Source organism: Puma concolor, chromosome B2 (genome assembly GCF_028749965.1).
Source record: "Puma concolor isolate L17-30 chromosome B2, mPumCon1.1.hap2, whole genome shotgun sequence".
Taxonomy (NCBI): domain Eukaryota; kingdom Metazoa; phylum Chordata; class Mammalia; order Carnivora; family Felidae; genus Puma; species Puma concolor.
In genome coordinates, this window is record NC_141671.1 from 28,805,992 (window position 1) to 28,825,722 (window position 19,731).

Here is a 19,731-nt window from a genome sequence, read left to right on the forward strand (position 1 = left end):
TTTCCTCAGTATATTCCTCAGTGCTAGAGCACCTGAGCTCCTAAACCTTCCTGTTGCTTACATTTGATGAGAATATCCTACTGAATGTGCATCTTTTTTATTATTTCAGTGTTACTGTTGTATTAAAATTCTTGTTATGGTCTTACTTTGCCCTTGCTTTCAATATAATATTGTAGCTTATAACCTCCATAATGCATCATTATATAGAGTGGCCAAACTGATGACAGGAATTGCTTTGAGATCTCACTCTGCTCACTTTTGTTTTGTTGTGTCTCTTTTACAGGCTTACTTATGAATCGTTGACTGCCCTTGAAATTCCTAATGACATGTTACAGACTATCCAGGATCTCATTTTAGATCTCCGAGTACGTTGTGTGATGGTCACATTGCAACATACAGCAGAAGGTATGTTAAGAGAAATTGATGACATTTGCTAGACAATGATTATCTGAATATCCCACCTCTTTGTAGCTCCTAATCCTTGAAAATGAGAAAATTCCTTTTATGGAAACTTGAATATTTTAGATCACCAGTAGCTGCTCAATAGAATTTTTTCCTTCTTCTTTTTTTTTTTTTTAATGTTTATTTATTTTTGAGAGAGCAAGAGACAAAGCACGAGATGGGGAGGGGCAGAGAGAGAGAGAGAGAGAGAGAGAAAGAGACACGGAATCTGAAGCAGCCTCTCCAGGTTCTGAGCTGTCAGCACAGAACCTGATGCAGGGCTTGAACCCATGAACCCATCATGAGATCATGACCTGAGCTGAAGTCAGATGCTTAACCCACTGAGCCACCCAGGCATTTTTTTCCTTCTTTGAATATCTTTTCAAATCTATTTACTTGAGATGCCAGACCATGCATAAATTAAGGTGGATATATTTGAAAATATTTAAGGATATAAGAACATTCTTATGGCAAATGTTAAGTAGAAAAAGTATAGTATAAAATGAATATAACATATGATCCCAGTTTTGAAAATGTGTGTGCATTTTAAATATTTAGAAATATGAATGTAAAATCAGAAGAAAGGTAAATAATAGTTTTCTGCATAGTAGAAATTATAGGTGATGCTGGTTTTCTTTATACATTTTAGAATTTTCAGGAAAAATTTTGTATACACAATCATAAAAAACAAAGTTATCTTTACAAAGCCACCTTCTGGATATTAAATATCGTTGAAAACAATCAAGAACATCATTATAAATGACATACGCCATAACTATCTGTCACCAAGACTTTTGAGTAAGAAGGTCACATCTCTAAGAATTGGTGACTAAATATACTGTGTCAACAGAAAAGGAGTAGAATCCAGGTGAGAAACAGCAGTATCCTCTGAATTCATTTACTTGTTCCCCACAAGGACCTGAGACAGCATGAAATGCTAAAGGTTTGGACAGGTAGGATTCCTTTAGCCAAGTGAGAATCATAGTGCCAGTCATCAGAAGTATATAGGATTAAAACAATATAAATTTTTCATCAGATATTTTGGGAAAAAACATTTTGTAGCTTATTTTGTACATATTGAATATTATCAAGAGTCCTCTTTAAGTAATAAACCATTGTCAAAAGTTGTCATTAAGCCTGGCCTAGCAGTCTACAATTGGGGCTAAATTTATTTACATTAATGTTTTATTAAAAATTTCCAGAAAAACAATACACATTTAAAAACTTGAGTCTACCAGAAATATGTCGTATGCCTATTACCTACTTCCATTTTTTTTAACAAATCTATATAAAATAATGAAAAACCATGACCTTTATAGATTTTTATTTATATAAAGTTCAATGAGAAATTAAAATAAAAAGTACTGTGTGCTTATTTTCCCTGCAGAAATAAAGAGATTAGCTGAAAAGGAAGACTGGATTGTCGATAATGAAGGACTGACTTCTCTTGTAAGTTTAAATACTTTTCAATGATTAATGATTAATGTATATAATATTCAAAATAAATGACTAATTTTATTAATAGGGAGCATATGTTCTTTGCATTGTAATTCTTTTTTTTTTTTTTTAATTTTTTTTTTCAACGTTTATTTATTTTTGGGACAGAGAGAGACAGAGCATGAATGGGGGAGGGGCAGAGAGAGAGGGAGACACAGAATCGGAAACAGGCTCCAGGCTCCGAGCCATCAGCCCAGAGCCTGACGCGGGGCTCGAACTCCCGGACCGCGAGATCGTAACCTGGCTGAAGTCGGACGCTTAACCGACTGCGCCACCCAGGCGCCCCTTTGCATTGTAATTCTAAATCATCTCTGGAAACAGAAAAATAAACTTCTTAAAGTTTTCTTTTTTAGACTCATTTTTGCTTAACACTACAAATATTTAAAAATTAATAAAAGCAGTGGATTTCTTTTAGCGTGCTCTTTCTTCATCATGTGTCACTATATTTTATTTGCATTACATTTTAAAATAGATTGTGCTTCAGCTGTTGGTGGGAATGCAAACTGGTGCAGCCACTCTGGAAACTGGTGTGGAGGTTCCTCAAAAAAAAAAAGAATTACCCTGCAACCCAGCAATAGCACTACTAGGAATTTATCCAAAGGATACAGGAGTGCTGATCCATAGGAGCACATGCACTCCAATGTTTAGAGTAGCACTGTCAACAATAGCCAAATTATGGGAAAAGCCCAAATGTCCATCAATTGATGAATGGATAAAGAAGATGTGGTTTATATATACAATAGAATACTACTTGGCAATGAGGAAGAATGAAATCTGGCCATTTACAACAATGTGGATGGAACTGGAGGGTATTATGCTAAGTGAAATAAGTGAGTCATAGAAAGATAGATACCATATGTTTTCATTCATATGTGGAATTTGAGAAACTTAACAGAAGACCATAGGGGAAAGGTAGGGGGAAAAATAGTTCAAACAGGGAGGGAGGAAAACCATAAGAGACTCTTAAATACAGAGAACAAACTGAGGGTTGGTGCCAGGGCTGGCAGGGGAGAGGGGAAAATGGGTGATGGACATTGAGGAGAGCAGTTGTTGGGATGAGCACTGGGTGTTGTATGGTAAGTGATGAATCATGGGAATCTACTCCCAAAGCCAAGAGCACACTATATATACACTGTATATTAGCTAACTTGACAATAAGTTAAAAAAATAAAATAGATTGTGCTTCATTCTAAGTTTCCCAGTAACTTGAATTTTTCAGAAAAGCAGAATGGGAAAAAAAAATTCTGTTGCTGACCCCTAAGCCAAAATAAAACAAACCAACAATAACTAACCTCTCCAGATATATACATGGGTCAGGCAGGCAATTATAAACATGGTCTATTCATTTTAGAGTCATCATCTGTTTAGATGGGACTTATAGATTATCAAAATACTTTTGAAAATAGTTTTCATGATGTATCATGTTTTCACATCTGTTTCATGGATTCCCACAATGATCCTGTAGGTGGGTGTGTCAGTTAAATTGACATTCAGCTGCTAAAACATCCAGGGTCTTTAAAGGAGATGGGCATTTCCTTTTCTTCTAATATTAAAGAAATTAGGACTGGTGTGGCAGCTTAATCATGCAATCAGTACACAAGGCTCCTTCTGACTTTCTTCTTTGTGATCTTTATTGTGGCTTTTGTCTCACAATGGCCTCATGATCAAAGGAATGCTATTGCCTTTCCAACCACCATGGCCTTATTTCTGTCATGAGAAAAGTCCAGCACTTTTTCAGGAGCCATAGCTGAAAATTCTTCCCACATCTAATTGGCTAGAATTGATTCACATGCCCATCCCTATCTACTGTGGAGGCTGGAAAAATGCAGGGCTTTTTTGTTTGTTTTTTTTTGTTTCTTAGCAGAGCACATTGCTAATCCCAACAATTTCTGATTTACCTTAGTAAGAAAAATGGAGAAAACAAATCTGGAGGAGGCAGTCAGGTTTCTGCCTGTTTAGTAGGTGAGGAAATTAGAATAAAATGGTTTTGACTTGCCCAAATTTACAAAATCACGGTGAGTGAGGTTGTTGAGACAGAATGATCTCATGTAATATTTCTTCAGTTCTTCAAATTGCTGTACTTTTTGAAATAATTTTATACTTCCTATTGACAGTCTTACTTTGGGAGTTGGGAAATTTTTGACAAGTTGAAATTCTTTCCTCCTATCCCTCCTAAGTACACTAAAATATACCTTTATATAACAATGTGGTTTAGAACATCAGTGCTTACTTACAAATTTTTGTAAATTAAATCATGTTTGAAATGAGGGAAATTTAGTTTTAATAAATACAATTATATTTTAAAGGATTTATTTTTGATAAAAACTACTTTTATTTGGTTTATTCTACTTTTCATAATTATTAGTGCTTATATACAAACTATCCTATAGCTAATTCTGTCATACTAAATATTTAGAGAAAGGAGACGTAGAGTAGACCTGCATGGTCCAATATCCAATATAGCAGTCATTATAGACATGGTTTGTATAAGACTCAGTACAAGGAAAGAATGTGAAATATCTCAACTTTTTATTGATTACATGATGATATAATATTTTGGTATATTGCATAACCTGAATTATATTAAAATCAATTTTTCTTTTAATATTCTTAATGTGTTTACTGGAAACTCTTAAATTATATATATGACTTATGTTTGTGGCTTACATTATACTTCTTTTGAACAGTGCTGATATGGAGGAAAATGTGCTGCCCTGGATTTGGAATCATAATCTGGTTCAGTCCATAGTTCTGTCACATAACAGCCATGCAATCTTTTTTCTTCTTTTTTTTTTAAGTTTATTTATTTAATCGTTGCACCCAATGTGGGATTGAAACTCATGACCCTGAGATTGAGGGTCACATGATCTTCTGACTGACCTAGCCCGGCACCCCATTAGCCATGCAGTCTTAAAGAAGCCACTTTCCCCCTCTCCCAGTTAGTGCTTATCTGGTAGCTGCCACATCTAACTTTGGTTGTTTGATTATAATAGATAAACCTCTTTAAAATACTTTGAAATGTTTACCATAGAAACTTGTTTGTAGTCCACTTAAAGTTTGACTATAATAGAAACTGGAACCATAGAATAACTAATTTCATGTTTGTCACACATACAAGCTAGAAGACTAAACTTTGTGGATGAATGACCCAGAGAAAGTTACCCTTCTGATGTCAGCCATTATATCGTCTAGCCAGATGTAGGTAAAAAAATATGTAACATAGTGGCACCTGGGTGGTTCAGTCATTTAAGTACCCAACTCTTGTTTTGGCTCAGGTCATGATCTCATGGTTTGTGAGATCGAGCCCTGCATCGGGCTTCATGCTGGTAGCACTTTCTCTGAAGAAAATAAATAAACATTAAACAAAACAAAACAGAAAAAAAGAGGGGCGCCTGCGTGGCTCAGTCAGTTAAGCTACCTACTTCAGCTCAGGTCATGATCTTACGGTTCATGGGTTCGAGCCCCATGTCGGGCTCTGTGCTGACAGCTCAGAGTCTGGAGCCTGTTTTGGACTCTGCCTCCCTCTCTCTCTTCCCCTCCCCTGCTCACACTCTGTCTCTCTCTCAAAAATAAACATATATTTTAAAAAAAAAGAAATGAAATGAACATTACACTTTGCCTCACTATGACTTATTTCAGCTGAAGTTTGTTTATTATTTATTTGTTTAATAAGGTTTAGGTCTCTCCTATGTTTGCTTTTTAAGAGAGAGAACATGAATGAGGAGTGTTGGAGAGAGACTGAGCATCTTTTTTTTTTTAATATGAAATTTATTGTCAAATTGGTTTCCATACAAAACCCAATGCTCATCCCAACAGGTGCCCTCCTAAATACCCATCACCCACCCCCCAACCCCCATCAACCCTCAGTTTGTTCTCAGTTTCTAAGAGTCTCTTATGGTTTGGTTCCCTCTCTAACCTCTTTTTTTTTTTTTTCTTTTTCCTTCCCCTCCCCCATGGTCTTCTGTTAAGTTTCTCAGGATCCACATAGGTGTGAAAACATATGGAATCTGTCCTTCTCTGTATGACTTACTTCACTTAGCATAACACTTTCCAGTTCCATCCATGTTGCTACAGAAGGCCATATTTCATTCTTTCTCATTGCCACGTAGTATTCCGTTGTGTATATAAACCACAATTTCTTTATCCATTCATCAGTTGATGGACATTTAGGCTCTTTCCATAATTTGACTATTGTTGAGAGTGCTGCTATAAACATTGGGGTACAAATGCCCCTATGCATCAGTACTCCTATATCCCTTGGGTAAATTCCTAGCAGTGATACTGCTGGGTCATAGGGTAGGTCTATTTTTAATTTTTTGAGGAACCTCCACACTGTTTTCCAGAGTGGCTGCACCAGTTTGCATTCCCACCAACAGTGCAAGAGGCTTCCCATTTCTCCACACCCTCGCCAGCATCTGTAGTCTCCTGTTTGTTCATTTTGGCGTGAGGTGATATCTGAGTGTGGTTTTGATTTGTATTTCCCTGATGAGGAGCAATGTTGAGCATCTTTTCATGTGTCTGTTGGCCATCTGGATGTCTTCTTTAGAGAAGTGTCTCTTCATGTTTTCTGCCCATTTCTTCACTGGATTATTTGTTTTTTGGGTGTGGAGTTGGTGAGCTCTTTATACGTTTTGGATACTAGCCCTTTGTCCAATATGTCATTTGCAAATATCTTTTCTCATTCCGTTGGTTACCTTTTAGTTTTGTTGATTGTTTCCCTTGCTGTGCAGAAGCTTTTTATCTTCATGACATCCCAGTAATTCATTTTTGCTTTTAATTCCGTTGCCTTTGGGGATGTGTCAAGTAAGAAATTGCTGCAGCTGAAGAGAGGTTTTTCCCTGCTTTCTCCTCTAGGGTTTTGATGGTTTCCTGTCTCACATTCAGGTCCTTTATCCATTTTGAGTTTATTTTTGTGAATGGTGTGAGAAAGTGGTCTAGTTTCAATCTTCTGCATGTTGCTGTCCAGTTCTCCCAGCACCATTTGTTAAAGACACTGTTTTTTTTTCCATTGGATATTCTTTCCTGCTTTGTCAAAGATGAGTTGGCCATACTTTTGTGGGTCTAGTTCTGGGGTTTCTATTCTATTCCATTGGTCTATGTATCTGTTTTTGTGCCAATACCATGCTGTCTTGATGATTAGAGCTTTGTAGTAGAGGCTAAAGTCTGGGATTGTGATGCCTCCCGCTTTGGTCTTCTTCTTCAATATTACTTTGGCTATTCGGGGCCTTTTGTGGTTCCATACAAATTTTAGGATTGCTTGTCCTAGCTTCGAGAAGAATGCTGGTGCAGTTTTGATTGGGATTGCATTGAATGTGTAGATAGCTTTGGGTAGTATCGACATTTTAACAATATTTATTCTTCCAATGCATGAACACGGAATGTTTTTCCATTTCATTGTATCTGCTTCAGTTTCCTTCATGAGCTTTCTATAGTTTTCAACATACAGATCTTTTACATCTTTGGTTAGGTTTATTCCTAGGTATTTTATGCTTCTTGGTGCAGTTGTGAATGGGATCAGTTTCTTTATTTGTCTTTCTGTTGCTTCATTAGTAGTGTATAAGAATGCAACTGATTTGTGAACATTGATTTTGTATCCTGCGACTTTGCTGAATTCATGTATCAGTTCTAGCAGACTTTTGGTGGAGTCTATCGGATTTTCCATGTATAGTATCATGTCATCTGCAAAAAGTGAAAGCTTAACTTCATCTTTGCCAATTTTGATGCCTTTGATTTCCTTTTGTTGTCTGATTGCTGACGCTAGTACTTCCAACACTATGTTAAACAACAGCGGTGAGAGTCGACATCCCTGTCCACTCCTGTTCCTGATCTCAGGGAGAAAGCTCTCAGTTTTTCCCCATTGAGGATGATATTAGCTGTGGGCTTTTCACAAATGGCTTTTAGTATATTTAAGTATGTTCCTTCTATCCCGACTTTCTCGGGGGTTTTTATTAAGAAAGGATGCTGAATTTTGTCAAATGCTTTTTCTGCATTGATAGACAGGATCATGTGTCTTTTTTCTTTTCTTTTATTAATGTGATGTATCACATTGATTGATTTACGAATGTTGAACCAGCCCTACAGCCCAGGAATGAATCCCACTTGATCATGGTGAATAATTCTTTGTATATGCTGTTGAATTCGATTTGCTAGTATCTTATTGAGAATTTTTGCATCCATCTTCATCAGGGATATTGGCCTGTAGTTCTCTTTTTTTGCTGGGTCTCTGTCTGGTTTATGGATCAAAGTAATGCTGGCTTCATAGAATGAGTCTGGAAGTTTTCCTTCCCTTTCTATTTTTTGGAATAGGTTCAGAAGGATAGGTATTATCTCTGCTTTAAATATCTGGTAGAATTCCCCAGGGAGCCATCCGTCCTGGACTCTTATTTGTTGGGAGATTTTTGATAACTGATTCAATTTCTTCACTGGTCATGGGTCTGTTCAAGCTTTCTATTTCTTCCTGTTTGAGATTTGGAAGTGTGTAGGTGTTTAGGAATTTTTCCATTTCTTCCAGGTTGTCCAGTTTGTTGGCATATAATCTTTCATAGTATTCCCTGATAATTGCTTGTATTTCTGAGTGATTGGTTGTAATAATTCCATTTTCATTCATGATTTTATCTATTTGGGTCATCTCCCTTTTCTTTTTGAGAAGCCTGGCTAGAGGTTTATCAATTTTGTTTATTTTTTCAAAAAAACCAACTCTTGGTTTCGTTGATCTGCTCTACAGTTTTTTTAGATTCTATATTGTTTATTTCTGCTCTGATCTCTATTATTTCTCTTCTTCTGCTGTGTTTGGGGTGTCTTTGCTGTTCTGCTTCTATTTCCTTTAGGTGTGCTGTTAGATTTTGTATTTGGGATTTTTCTTGTTTCTTGAGATAGGCCTGGATTGCAATGTATTTTCCTCTCAGGACTGCCTTCGCTGCATCCTGAAGCATTTGGATTGTTGTATTTTCATCTTCATTTGTTTCCATATATGTTTTAATTTCTTCTCTAATTGCCTGGTTGACCCATTCATTCTTTAGTAGAGTGTTCTTTAACCTCCATGCTTTTGGAGGTTTTCCAGACTTTTTACTGTGGTTGATTTAAAATTTCATAGCATTGTGGTCTGAAAGTGTGCATGGTATGATCTCAATTCTTTTATACTTACGAAAGGCTGTTTTGTGACCCAGTATGTGATCTGTCTTGGAGAATTTTCCATGTGCACTCGGGAAGAAAGTATATTCTGTTGCTTTGGGATGCAGAGTTCTAAATATATCTGTCAAGTCCATCTGATCCGATGTATCCTTCAGGGCCCTTGTTTCTTTATTGATCCTGTGTCTAAATGATCTGTCCATTGTTGTAACTGGAGTATTAAACTCCCCTGCAATTACCACATTCTTATCAATAAGGTTGCTTATGTTTGTGAGTAATTGTTTTATATATTTGAAGGCTCCCATATTCAGCGCATATACATTTATAATTGTTAGCTCTTCCTGATCGATAGACCCTGTAATTATTATATAATCTCCTTTTTCATCTCTTGTTACAGCCTTCAATTTAAAGTCTAGTTTGTCTGATATAAGTATGGCTACTCCAGCTTTCTTTTGACTTCCAGTAGCATGGTGGATAGATAGTTCTCCATCCCCTCAGTTTCAATCTGAAGGTGTCCTCAGGTCTAAAATGAGTCTCTTGTAGACAGCAAATAGATGTGTCTTGTTTTTTTTACCCATGCTGATACCCTGTGTCTTTTGTTTGGAGCATTTAGTCCACTTACATTCAGTGTTATTATTGAAAGCTATGGGTTTAGAGTCATTTTGATGTCTGTAGGTTTCATGCTTGTAGTGTTGTCTCTGGTACTTTGAGGTCCTTGCAACATTTAACTCACAGAATCCCCCTTAGGATCTCTTGTAGGGCTATGAATTGGGGGTGATGAATTCCTTCAGTTTTTGTGTGTTTGGGAAGATCTTTATCTCTCCTCCTGTTCTGAATGACAGACTTGCTGGATAAAGGATTCTCGGCTGCATATTTTTTCTGTTCGTCACATTGAAGATTTCCTGCCATTCCTTTCTGGCCTGCCAAGTTTCAGTAGATAGGTCTGCCGCTGGTCTTATGGATCTCCCTTTGTAAGTTAGAGCATATTTATGCCTAGCTGCTTTGAGAATTTTCTCTTTTTTGTATTTTGTCGGGTTCACTATGATATGTCATGCAGAAGATCAGTTCAAGTTACGTCTGAAGGGAGTTCTCTGTGCCTCTTGGATTTCAGTGCTTTTTCCTTCCCCAGATCAGGGATGTTCTCAGCTATGATTTGTTCAAATACACCTTCAGCCCCTTTCTCTCTTTCTTCCTCTTCTGGAATTCGTATTATATGGATATTGTTGCATTTGATTGCATCACTTAGTTCTCTAATTCTCCCCTCAAACTCCTGGATTTTTTTAATCTCTTTTTTTCTCAGCTTCCTGTTTTTCCATAATTTTATCTTCTAATTCACTTATTCTCTCCTCTGCCTCTTCAATCCGAGTGTGGTCGTGTCCATTTTATTTTGCTTCTCATTTATAGCATTTTTTAGCCTCTCATGACTATTAGTTCCTTGATCTCTGTAGCAATAGATTCTCTGCTGTCCTGTATACTTTTTTCAAACCCAGCGATTAATTTTATGACTATTATTCAAAATTCTTGTTCTCTTATATTGCTTAAATCGTTTTTGATCGATTCGTTAGCTGTTGCTACTTCCAGGAGTTTCTTTTGAGGAGAGTTCTTCTGTTTTGTCATTTTGGTTAGTCCCTGGAGTGGTGCGGAACTGCAAGGCACTTCCCCTGTGTTGTCTGGAGTAACTTGTGTTAGTTGGCGGGGCCACAATCAGACCCGATGTCTGTCCTCAGCCCACCACTGGGGCCACAGTCTGACTGGTGTGTACCTTATCTTCCCCTCTCCCAGGGGCAGAACTCACTGTGGAGTGGTGTGGCCCCTGTCTGGGCTCTTTGCACACTGCCAGACTTGTGGTGCTGCTTCATTGGGATCTGGCTTATTCGCTGGGGTGGATCTGCAAGGTGCACAGGGGCGGGAGGGGCATGCTCAGATAGCTTTTTCTTTGGTGGTCCCCTGGGGAGGGGCCTGCAGCACCTGGAGGGAGGTAGACCCTTCAGAGGAGTGTGAGAGTCTTAAGCAGGCTACATTTTCAGCGTGAAGCCTCACTCAGGGCTCAATCCCAAGGCCCTGAGTCGAAATCAAGAGTCGGACCCTCAACCAACTGAGCCACCCAGCCACCCCTGAAGTAGTGTATATTTAATTTGAACCTCACTTCAGTGCTCTGAAACAGCTTTTTTGAAAGCATCCTGCTTTCTTTTCATTTTGAAAATGTGTACTGTTTTTTTCAATTTGGATAATTTTGAGAATTTTTTTCCTTCATAAGAACTGGAATGATTTGTGATAGCTCTTATAGTCAGCTAAATTGGATGATTCACTGTCAATATGCAGAAATAGCACTGCTTCTCTTTAGAAAAAATAAATAGCAGATGTTTAGACTATCATTACTCCCAATTTAACTGAAACTAATTCAGTTCTCTGCTGTTATCCATTTATTGTATTAGTGTAGATATAAAAAGAAATTAAGAAAATCTAGTCCAAATATTAATGCAAAAAATCCAGGTAACAACAGGTTTAATTACCCACAGTTGAATTTTGGATTTAATTTTCACCATTATTCTTAGATTTTCCTACCTTTTGAGGCGGGTAAATTGGAGGCATTAGGTCAGGTATTTAACAAACATACCTCTTGAAATAGTTCTGTGCAGTTGGTATTTTATCCCATATTCTTTTTTCTTTTTTTTTTTTGTACTTAGAAGTTGTTTTTTGTTTTGTTTTGTTTTTTTATGGTGCCCTCTGGTGGCTTCAAAGTGCAGTATTAAAATAACATTATATTGAGGCACTATTTTAGCTTTCATTAAATCTGGGTTCCTTTTTGTAAGAAAATAAACTTGTCTCTTCTGTTCAGTTTTTTTCCCCAATCTCTTTTAACAAATTGAAGCATGTAGTGAGGAGAGGTTCTGACTCCGGATTTTTGAACAGAGTTTTTTTTTTTAATTCAACTATGTGCCTTTTTAAAAAAAATTTTTTTTTTTTAACGTTTATTTATTTTTGAGACAGAGACAGAGTATGAACGGGGGAGGGTCAGAGAGAGAGAGAGGGAGACACAGAATCTGAAACAGGCTCCAGGCTCTGAGCTGTCAGCACAGAGCCCGACGCGGGACTTGAACTCACGAACCGCGAGATCATGACCTGAGCCGAAGTCAGACGCTTAACCGACTGAGCCACCCAGGCGCCCCTCAACTATGTGTCTTATACAGCCCTCTGTCTGAGTGAAACCCAGACCCTTAGCCTCATCTTGTACTGCCAAACTCATGCCTAGTGGTTGTGATGCACTGCTGTTCTTGTGGTTTCTCAGTTCCTTTAGGCTCTGCCCTCCCTGGCCTGTGTACATATTGCCCTGTCTCTCTGAGCTCACCACTGCCTTCCCTTATCTTTTATGGCGCTGAGTCCTCTTGCCCTTCAAGTCTCCACTTAAATGTTCTCACTGTCTAAGGGAGCTCTTCTTTGACCATCTTAGTTAGAGTAGATTCCCCTCCATCATCATCATTTCTGAGTTCTGTTTTTTTTTTTTTTTCCCATGGCACTTACTCTAGTTTGTAGTTGACTTATTTCTGTATTTTTTTTTTTTTTTAGTAAAAAGTAACAGTTTTGTTGACTGTGGCTTTTTTGGTTGTGACTCTTATCCTAGAGCATACACTTAATGAGAACTCAATCTTATTCCTATATCCCCATCACTTAGAGTATGCCTAGCACAAAGTGAAACCTTAAGTACAGTAGGAGCTAAGATGTTACAATTCATTCAGATTTATCTGAATGCCAGTTGTTGGACATATCTTCACTTATTTTATGACTTAATGTATATAAAAAATGACTGTAATGACTTTTGAATTGAATTTCCTGGACCTTCTACAAATCATTATTAGTAACATTAAATTTTGTTGAACACTACCAGAGATGTGAAAGATCTGAAAGATTGAGCTCAGAATATATCTTCAAAGTAGTGTTTAAAATATAAACTTGCTGTATCTGTTCTTCATCAAGTCATTTCCCTCTTAGAAGAGTAGGATTTTTAAGAAGAATTTTAATTATACCCGATTTCTGTTCTATTTGAATTAGATGTACTTTAGAGTTAAGATTTACCCATATTTAAATATTAAGTGCAAACTTGCCAAATCTAAATCTTGATGGGTTGGAGATTATTTGTCAAGTTGTTTGCATCTGTTTTCCTTTCAATAAATCTATAAAATTGAGAGTTTGGGGCCATAATTTGCTTCTGTTAAATGTCTTAATAACCACTGCTTGTTTTTGAATTTTAAGGTAATGTACTTTTTTTTTTTTCCTTCAGCCATGTCAATTTGAACAGTGCATTATACATTCTCTGCAGTCACTTAAAGGAGTTGTAGAGTGCAAGCCTGGAGAAGCCAGTGTAAGTTTTCTATTAAATTCAACTTCTGTTTCAGACTTTCCCAGGAACCCTTGGGAATCACAGTTGTAAATGAGTCATTTCAGCACAAAAGACCTTTTCCCTCAGATACTTACTTGTTTTATTTGATTTTGTGTGTCGATTTCTTGGTTCCCAGATAGGCTGATAGAAGTTAAAATGTGAATGTAAGTGTTGTAGGTAGAGTACTTGGAATTGTTGGCACTTTGTATACAGAGAGAATAACTGACCTGGATGTTGTCAACCAGCTCCATGCCAGTGTCTTACACAGGCGCCAAAACACTGCCTGTAGGGCAGCTCTTCATACCTGTCCCTTTTGGAGTAAGGTTACCCACACTGGAAGCAGTTTCCCATAAGTGATTTTTTTATATGGAACTTCACAAACAAAAAGTTTTGTTTTCTTAGCTAAATCTAAAAACTTTCATCAAAATTCTTCCTTATAGGTCTTTCAACAACCTAAAACACAGGAGGAGGTTTGTCAACTCAGCATCAATATCATGCAGGTAATATGTAAAAGTACTGATGCCCTGAAGCCTGAAATAATGCAAATTATAGTAAACTTCCTCCTATTAATAATACATGTAGAACATATATTGAATGTGTATTATTTTTTCATCTTATCTGAGTCCATAATAGTTTATAGGAAGTAAGGTAACAAAAATAAAGTTCAAGGTATGGTTAATTCCAACTTATTCTAGCAATACCCCTTTATATTATACTTGCTTTTTTTGTGTTCTCATTGTACTTTACATTTATTTCTCTTAGAGCACAAATACAATGATGTGATAGTTGTTTATACTGTATCTAGAGTATGAAATTCTTTGATTGGAACCAGCGCTTAGTCAGGACATTAATAAAGTTGAGCACGTGACTGAGTGGATGAGAGGAAGGAAAAGGTCTTTTTCCTAAAATATATTCAAGATTTTATAGTCAGAGAAAAACACAGATGCTTTTAATTGACCATCACTTATGTTATATACATTGTCATATATATACCCAGAGCATACATAAACAGTTATATAGGATATATATTCTATCACTTCTGGGAGATATACATGCATACATACATATATAACACAGTATATATATTTCTGGTTTTTTATTTACATAAAATTACTTTTAATGTCCAAATATATCAGTATCTAAGAGTTCATGCCACTGAAACTTCTTATTTTTGACTTAGATTTTTATATACTGTCTGGAACAGTTGAGCACTAAGCCTGATGCAGATGTAGATACTACACAGTAAGTAAACTAACACTAACCTCATTGATGTATTTAGGAAGATTAAAAATACAGAATAATGTTTTATATGTGATCTTATATCCTAAGGCAATGGAAGAGATAGATTGCGTATGTTGGGATGAGCACTGGGTGTTGTATGGAAACCAATTTGACAATAAATTTCATATATTAAAAAAAAATAATAAAAAAAAATCATATTTTTATATATTTGACCTATATTTTTTATATGATTTATCTTCTGAACTCAATTAGTATTACTAGAGACATGTTGAGCAACCTGAACACCTTATTAGCTTACTAATTATTGAAAGGAACAAGTTTTATAAATAATAAGAATGAAAATTATATAACTCCTAGTTGATAACCTTTAGAATTCTGGTGTTAGAGATTTAGCAATACTTTTGTTAAAGACTAATTTTGCTAGTAGAATTAAGTCAGGGTCGGGCTTAGTTATTTGAGCTCCAGAAGAACACATTTTGATTGTTAATATTTATGAATTCTGGTAATAATTATTTTATAATGTTCTATAGGGTCTTTCAGAAATCTATTTTATCTGAATGATACCTGAATGTATTTGACACGTGTAACTTTTCTGCACCTAAGGTTAAATACTGAAATAGATGCCTCTTATATCTGTAATTGATAATTTCAGAAGTTTTCCATTTTTGTGATTTTCTTGGTATTGGTTTTTGCCTTTAGGTATATAATACTACTACTTCTCTGAGACCTAATAAATACTTAACTCTTCTAGTTTTTCTGTGATTTGATTTTATATATTTAACATAATCCACCAAGAACTTGTATTGTTAATCAGTTTGCTGATATTGTTGATTAATAAGTCTTTCTTTCCGTATTATTTTGTTGCAATTTCTGTTTCAGACACCATTGAATTCTACTAAATAGTGCAATATATTTCTGAACTTTTTATTTATTTTATTTTATTTTAAATTCCAGTATAGTTAACATACAGTGTTACATTAGTTTCAGGTGTGCAGTATAATTCCATATATCCCATGGTGCTCATCACAAGTGCACTCCTTAATTCTATCACCTATTTAACCTGTCCCTTTACTCTCTCCTCTGTGGTAACCATCGGCTCTCTAAAATTAAGAGTCTGTTTCTTGGTTTGTCTCTTTCTCATGCTTTCTCTTTTTCTCTTTGTTTTGTTTCTTAAATTCCACATATGAGTGAAATCATCATGTATTTGTCTTTCTCTGACTGACTTATTTTGCTTAGCTTAATACTCTCTAGCTTTATCAACCTTGCTGCAAATGGCAAGATTTCATTCCTTTTTTTTTTTTTTTTTTTATGGCTGAGGAATAATCCTTTGCATATATACTACATCTTCTTTATCCATTAATTAGTTGATAGACATTTGGACTCTTTCCATAATTTGGCTATTGTTGATAAAACTGCCATAAATATCACAGTGTATGTGTCCCTTGGAATCAGTACTTTTGTATCCTTTGGGGAAAGACCCAGTAGTGCAACTGCTGGATCATAGTGTAGTTCTATTTTTAACTTTTTGAGGAACTTCTATACTGTTTTCCAGAGTGGCTGCACCAGGGTGGCTGCACCAATTTGGATACCCACTAATACTACATAAGCGTTCCTTTTTCTCCACACCCTCGCCAACACCTTTTGTTTCTTGTATTGTTGATTTTAGCCATTCTGACAGGTGTGAGGTGATATCTCATTGTAGTTTTGATTTGCATTTCCCTGATGATTTGTGATGAACATCTTTTCATGTGTCTGTTGGTCATCTGGATGTCTTCTTTGGAGAAATGTCTTTTCATGTCCTCTGCCTATTTTTAAAAAATGTTTATGTATTTATTTTGAGATGGGAGAGGAGCAGAGAGAGATTGAATCCCAAGCAGGCTCCATGCTCTGAGCAGAGCCTGACATGGGGCTAAAACTCACAAACCGTGAGATCATGACCTGAGCTGAAATCAAGAGTTGGACACTTAACTGACTGAGCCACCCTGGCACCCTTCTGCCTATTTTTAAATTGGATTATTTGTTCTTTGGGTGTTGAGTTTTAGAGTTCTTTATAATTTTTGGAAACTAACCTTTTTTTGGATATGTCATTTGTAAATACCTTCTCTCATTCCATAGGTTGCCTTTTGTTGAGTGTTTTGTTGAGTGTTTCCTTTGGGGTGCAGAAGCTTTTTATTTTGATATAGTCCAATAGTTTATTTTTGTTTGTGTTTCCTTTGCATCAGGGAAGTTATCTAGAAAAAGTTGCTATGATCAATGTCAAAGAGGTTACTACCTGTGTTCTCTTCTAGGATTTAAAGTTTCAAGTCTCACATTTAGGGCTTTCATACATTTTGAATTTATTTTTGTGTATGGTGTAAGAAAGCAGTTGTTTCATTGTTTTGAATGTGGCTGTCCAGTTTTCCCAACACCATTTATTGAAAAGGCTGTCCTTTTCCCATTGGTTATTCTTGCCTTAACCATATAGTGTGGATTTATTTCTGGGTTTTTTATTCTGTTTCATTGATCTATGTGTCTGTTTTTGTGCCAGTACCATAACTGTTTTGATCACTGCAGCTTTGTAGTATAACTTTAAGTCTAGAATTGTGATGCCTCCAGCAATGCTTTTCTTTTTCAAGAATGCTTTGGCTAATTGGGATCTTTTGTGCTTCTGTACAAATTTTAGGATTGTTTGTTCTAGCTCTGAAAAATGCTATTGGTATTTTAATAACGATTGCATTATGTGTAGATTGCTTTGGGTAGCATAGGCATTTTAACAGTATTTGTTTTTCCAATCCATGAACATGGAATATCTTTCCATTTCTTTGTGTCATCTTCAGTTTCTTTCATCATTGTTTTAGTTTTCAAAGTGCAGATCTTTCACCTGTTTGGTTAGTTTATTCCTAGGTATTTTATTATTTTTGGTGCAGTTGTAAATGGGATTTTTTTCTTAATTTGTCTTTCTGCTGCTTCATTATTGATGTATAGAAATGCAACGGATTTCTGCACATTGGTTTTATATCCTATGATTTCACTAAAGTATTTATTAATTTTAGTTGTTTTGGTGAAGTCTTTAGGGTTCTCTATATATTTCTTAACTGTATTTTCTGTTCCATTCATTCATATATGTTTTATACCAGTTTGTGTTATTTTAATGTTCTTTAGTTCATTTTTTATTATTTTTAAGATTGGTACCCTTTTATTGCTTCTGTTAAGATATTATTTATTATTTTCATCTATTTAGTGTTCCATATGAATCTAAAATCCATTGGTTAGGTTTAAAGAAAAGAATTTTCACTGAAGTGTTTATTATGATTCTATTATATCAACTAATCAGTAGATTTATAGTATATCCTTCCCTGCAATTTTGTATATCTGGTCACTTGTTGGTTATTAACTAATTTCCTAACTGAACTCACCTATAAGTGATTTACTATGAAAATGAGCTTGAAAAAGCCCTCTGGAGATTCTGATAGGCAAAAACATTTCAATTAATTTAGTCTATACCTAAAAACTAAACTATTTGGTATTTTCCCCTTTGGTGATTTTTAAAAAATTTAACTGAGTATTGGGAAGATCCAAAAGCAAATGTCATATGGCCTCTGTTAATAGATAGCCTATAGTGTCTACTTTGAGCTGTTAATTGTTTAATATAAAAAACAGAGTTATGAGATTTTTGACCAAGATTTTAAAGTCAAATTTACATAGGGTTTATTGCATTTTTTAACTGAGGTGTAATAAGCATATAACATTATATTAACATTTTTAATTTTAGTACTTTAATTGTCACTGTTCTCTTACTTGTTTTTGTATTTAGTCTTTCTGTTGACGTTTCTTCTCCTGATTTGTTTGGAAGTATCCATGAAGACTTCAGTTTGACTTCTGTAAGTAAGATGATAAATAGAAAGCTAAACATATTTTAAAACTATATAATGACTTACAAATCAGCCTAAATTACTTTGATTGCTATTGTATAACTGCTATAATATATTGCTCTATACTTTGGGGCTGGTTTTTTGTGAAAATTTTAGTAAAAATATAATTTTATATGTATTCCACACTTTAAAACTCTTTAGCCAAAGTTGTAACTTAAGTAATTCCATCTACTCCTGCATCATGCAGGTTTGTGACTGTGAAAATACATGCCCTAGTGGTTCCCTGGTGTGTGAAAGCTGCAGAGGAAGCAGAAGAAAAGGGCCCATTTCCCCATACTCTTCCCCTTTAATCAGAGAAGCTCTGATTCCTAATAGTTTCTAATAGTATTTCATTTGAACATAAAGTTCCATAGCAAAAACAAAATTATACTACCTTTTATATATATATGTGTGTGTATATATATACACATACATACACACACACACTTAGATTGGTTTTCAACATATATATGTATTTAGGGATGATTCACACACATACTTTATTATATGTATAAATTCAGGTCTTGAAATCCAAACCCATCTATTTTTTTTTTTTTTTTCAATTCTAAACCCATCCATCTTAAAAAAAATAACCCCCTCTGGTTTGTCATTTGCTTGAAGGATGTGGCTGTGTATATGTATATATGTATGTGTATCTCTCATAAAGAAAACATATGACCAAAATTTCCTGCCCTATATCATTCCCACAAACACTATATTTATTTATTTATTCATTCATTCATTCACTCATTCCACACTATAAGTGTGAATTACTAAATAAGAAATTTGTTATATTAGGAGAGATTAAAAATTTTGTTTGGGACCAGATGTACTGAATGAGTTACATTCAAGGAGAGATATTTAGTGGGTGATTAGATATACTTGCCTGGACCCCAAGAGAGAAATCTAGATACAGATTTGTGAATTAGTAATTTACCTTGAACATATGGGGATTAGGGACACCAATGCCCTGTTCAATCGAAAATCCATGTATAACTTTTGACTTCCCTAAAACTTAACTACAAATAGTTACTGTTGAGTAAAAATCTTAGCAATAACAGTCAATTAACACATATTTTGTGTTATTACTATATGCTGTATTACAATAAAATAAGCTAGAGAAAAAAATGTTAATAAAATCATAAGGAAGAGAAA

At 35.4% G+C, this 19,731-nt stretch overlaps 1 protein-coding gene across 3 annotated transcripts in view; it reads left to right on the plus strand.

Moving 5' to 3' along the window:
• Nucleotides 1–19,731, plus strand: part of EXOC2 (exocyst complex component 2) — a 275,073-nt gene that overhangs the window by 145,133 nt on the left and 110,209 nt on the right. For all 3 annotated transcript variants that reach the window (XM_086706457.1, XM_086706459.1, XM_086706458.1), the window contains 6 exons: nt 284–405; nt 1,829–1,890; nt 13,346–13,426; nt 13,885–13,944; nt 14,625–14,686; nt 18,480–18,546. In XM_086706457.1, coding sequence (XP_086562583.1) covers nt 284–405; nt 1,829–1,890; nt 13,346–13,426; nt 13,885–13,944; nt 14,625–14,686; nt 18,480–18,546 — 454 coding nt within the window. The remainder of the gene's footprint in view (nt 1–283; nt 406–1,828; nt 1,891–13,345; nt 13,427–13,884; nt 13,945–14,624; nt 14,687–18,479; nt 18,547–19,731) is intronic.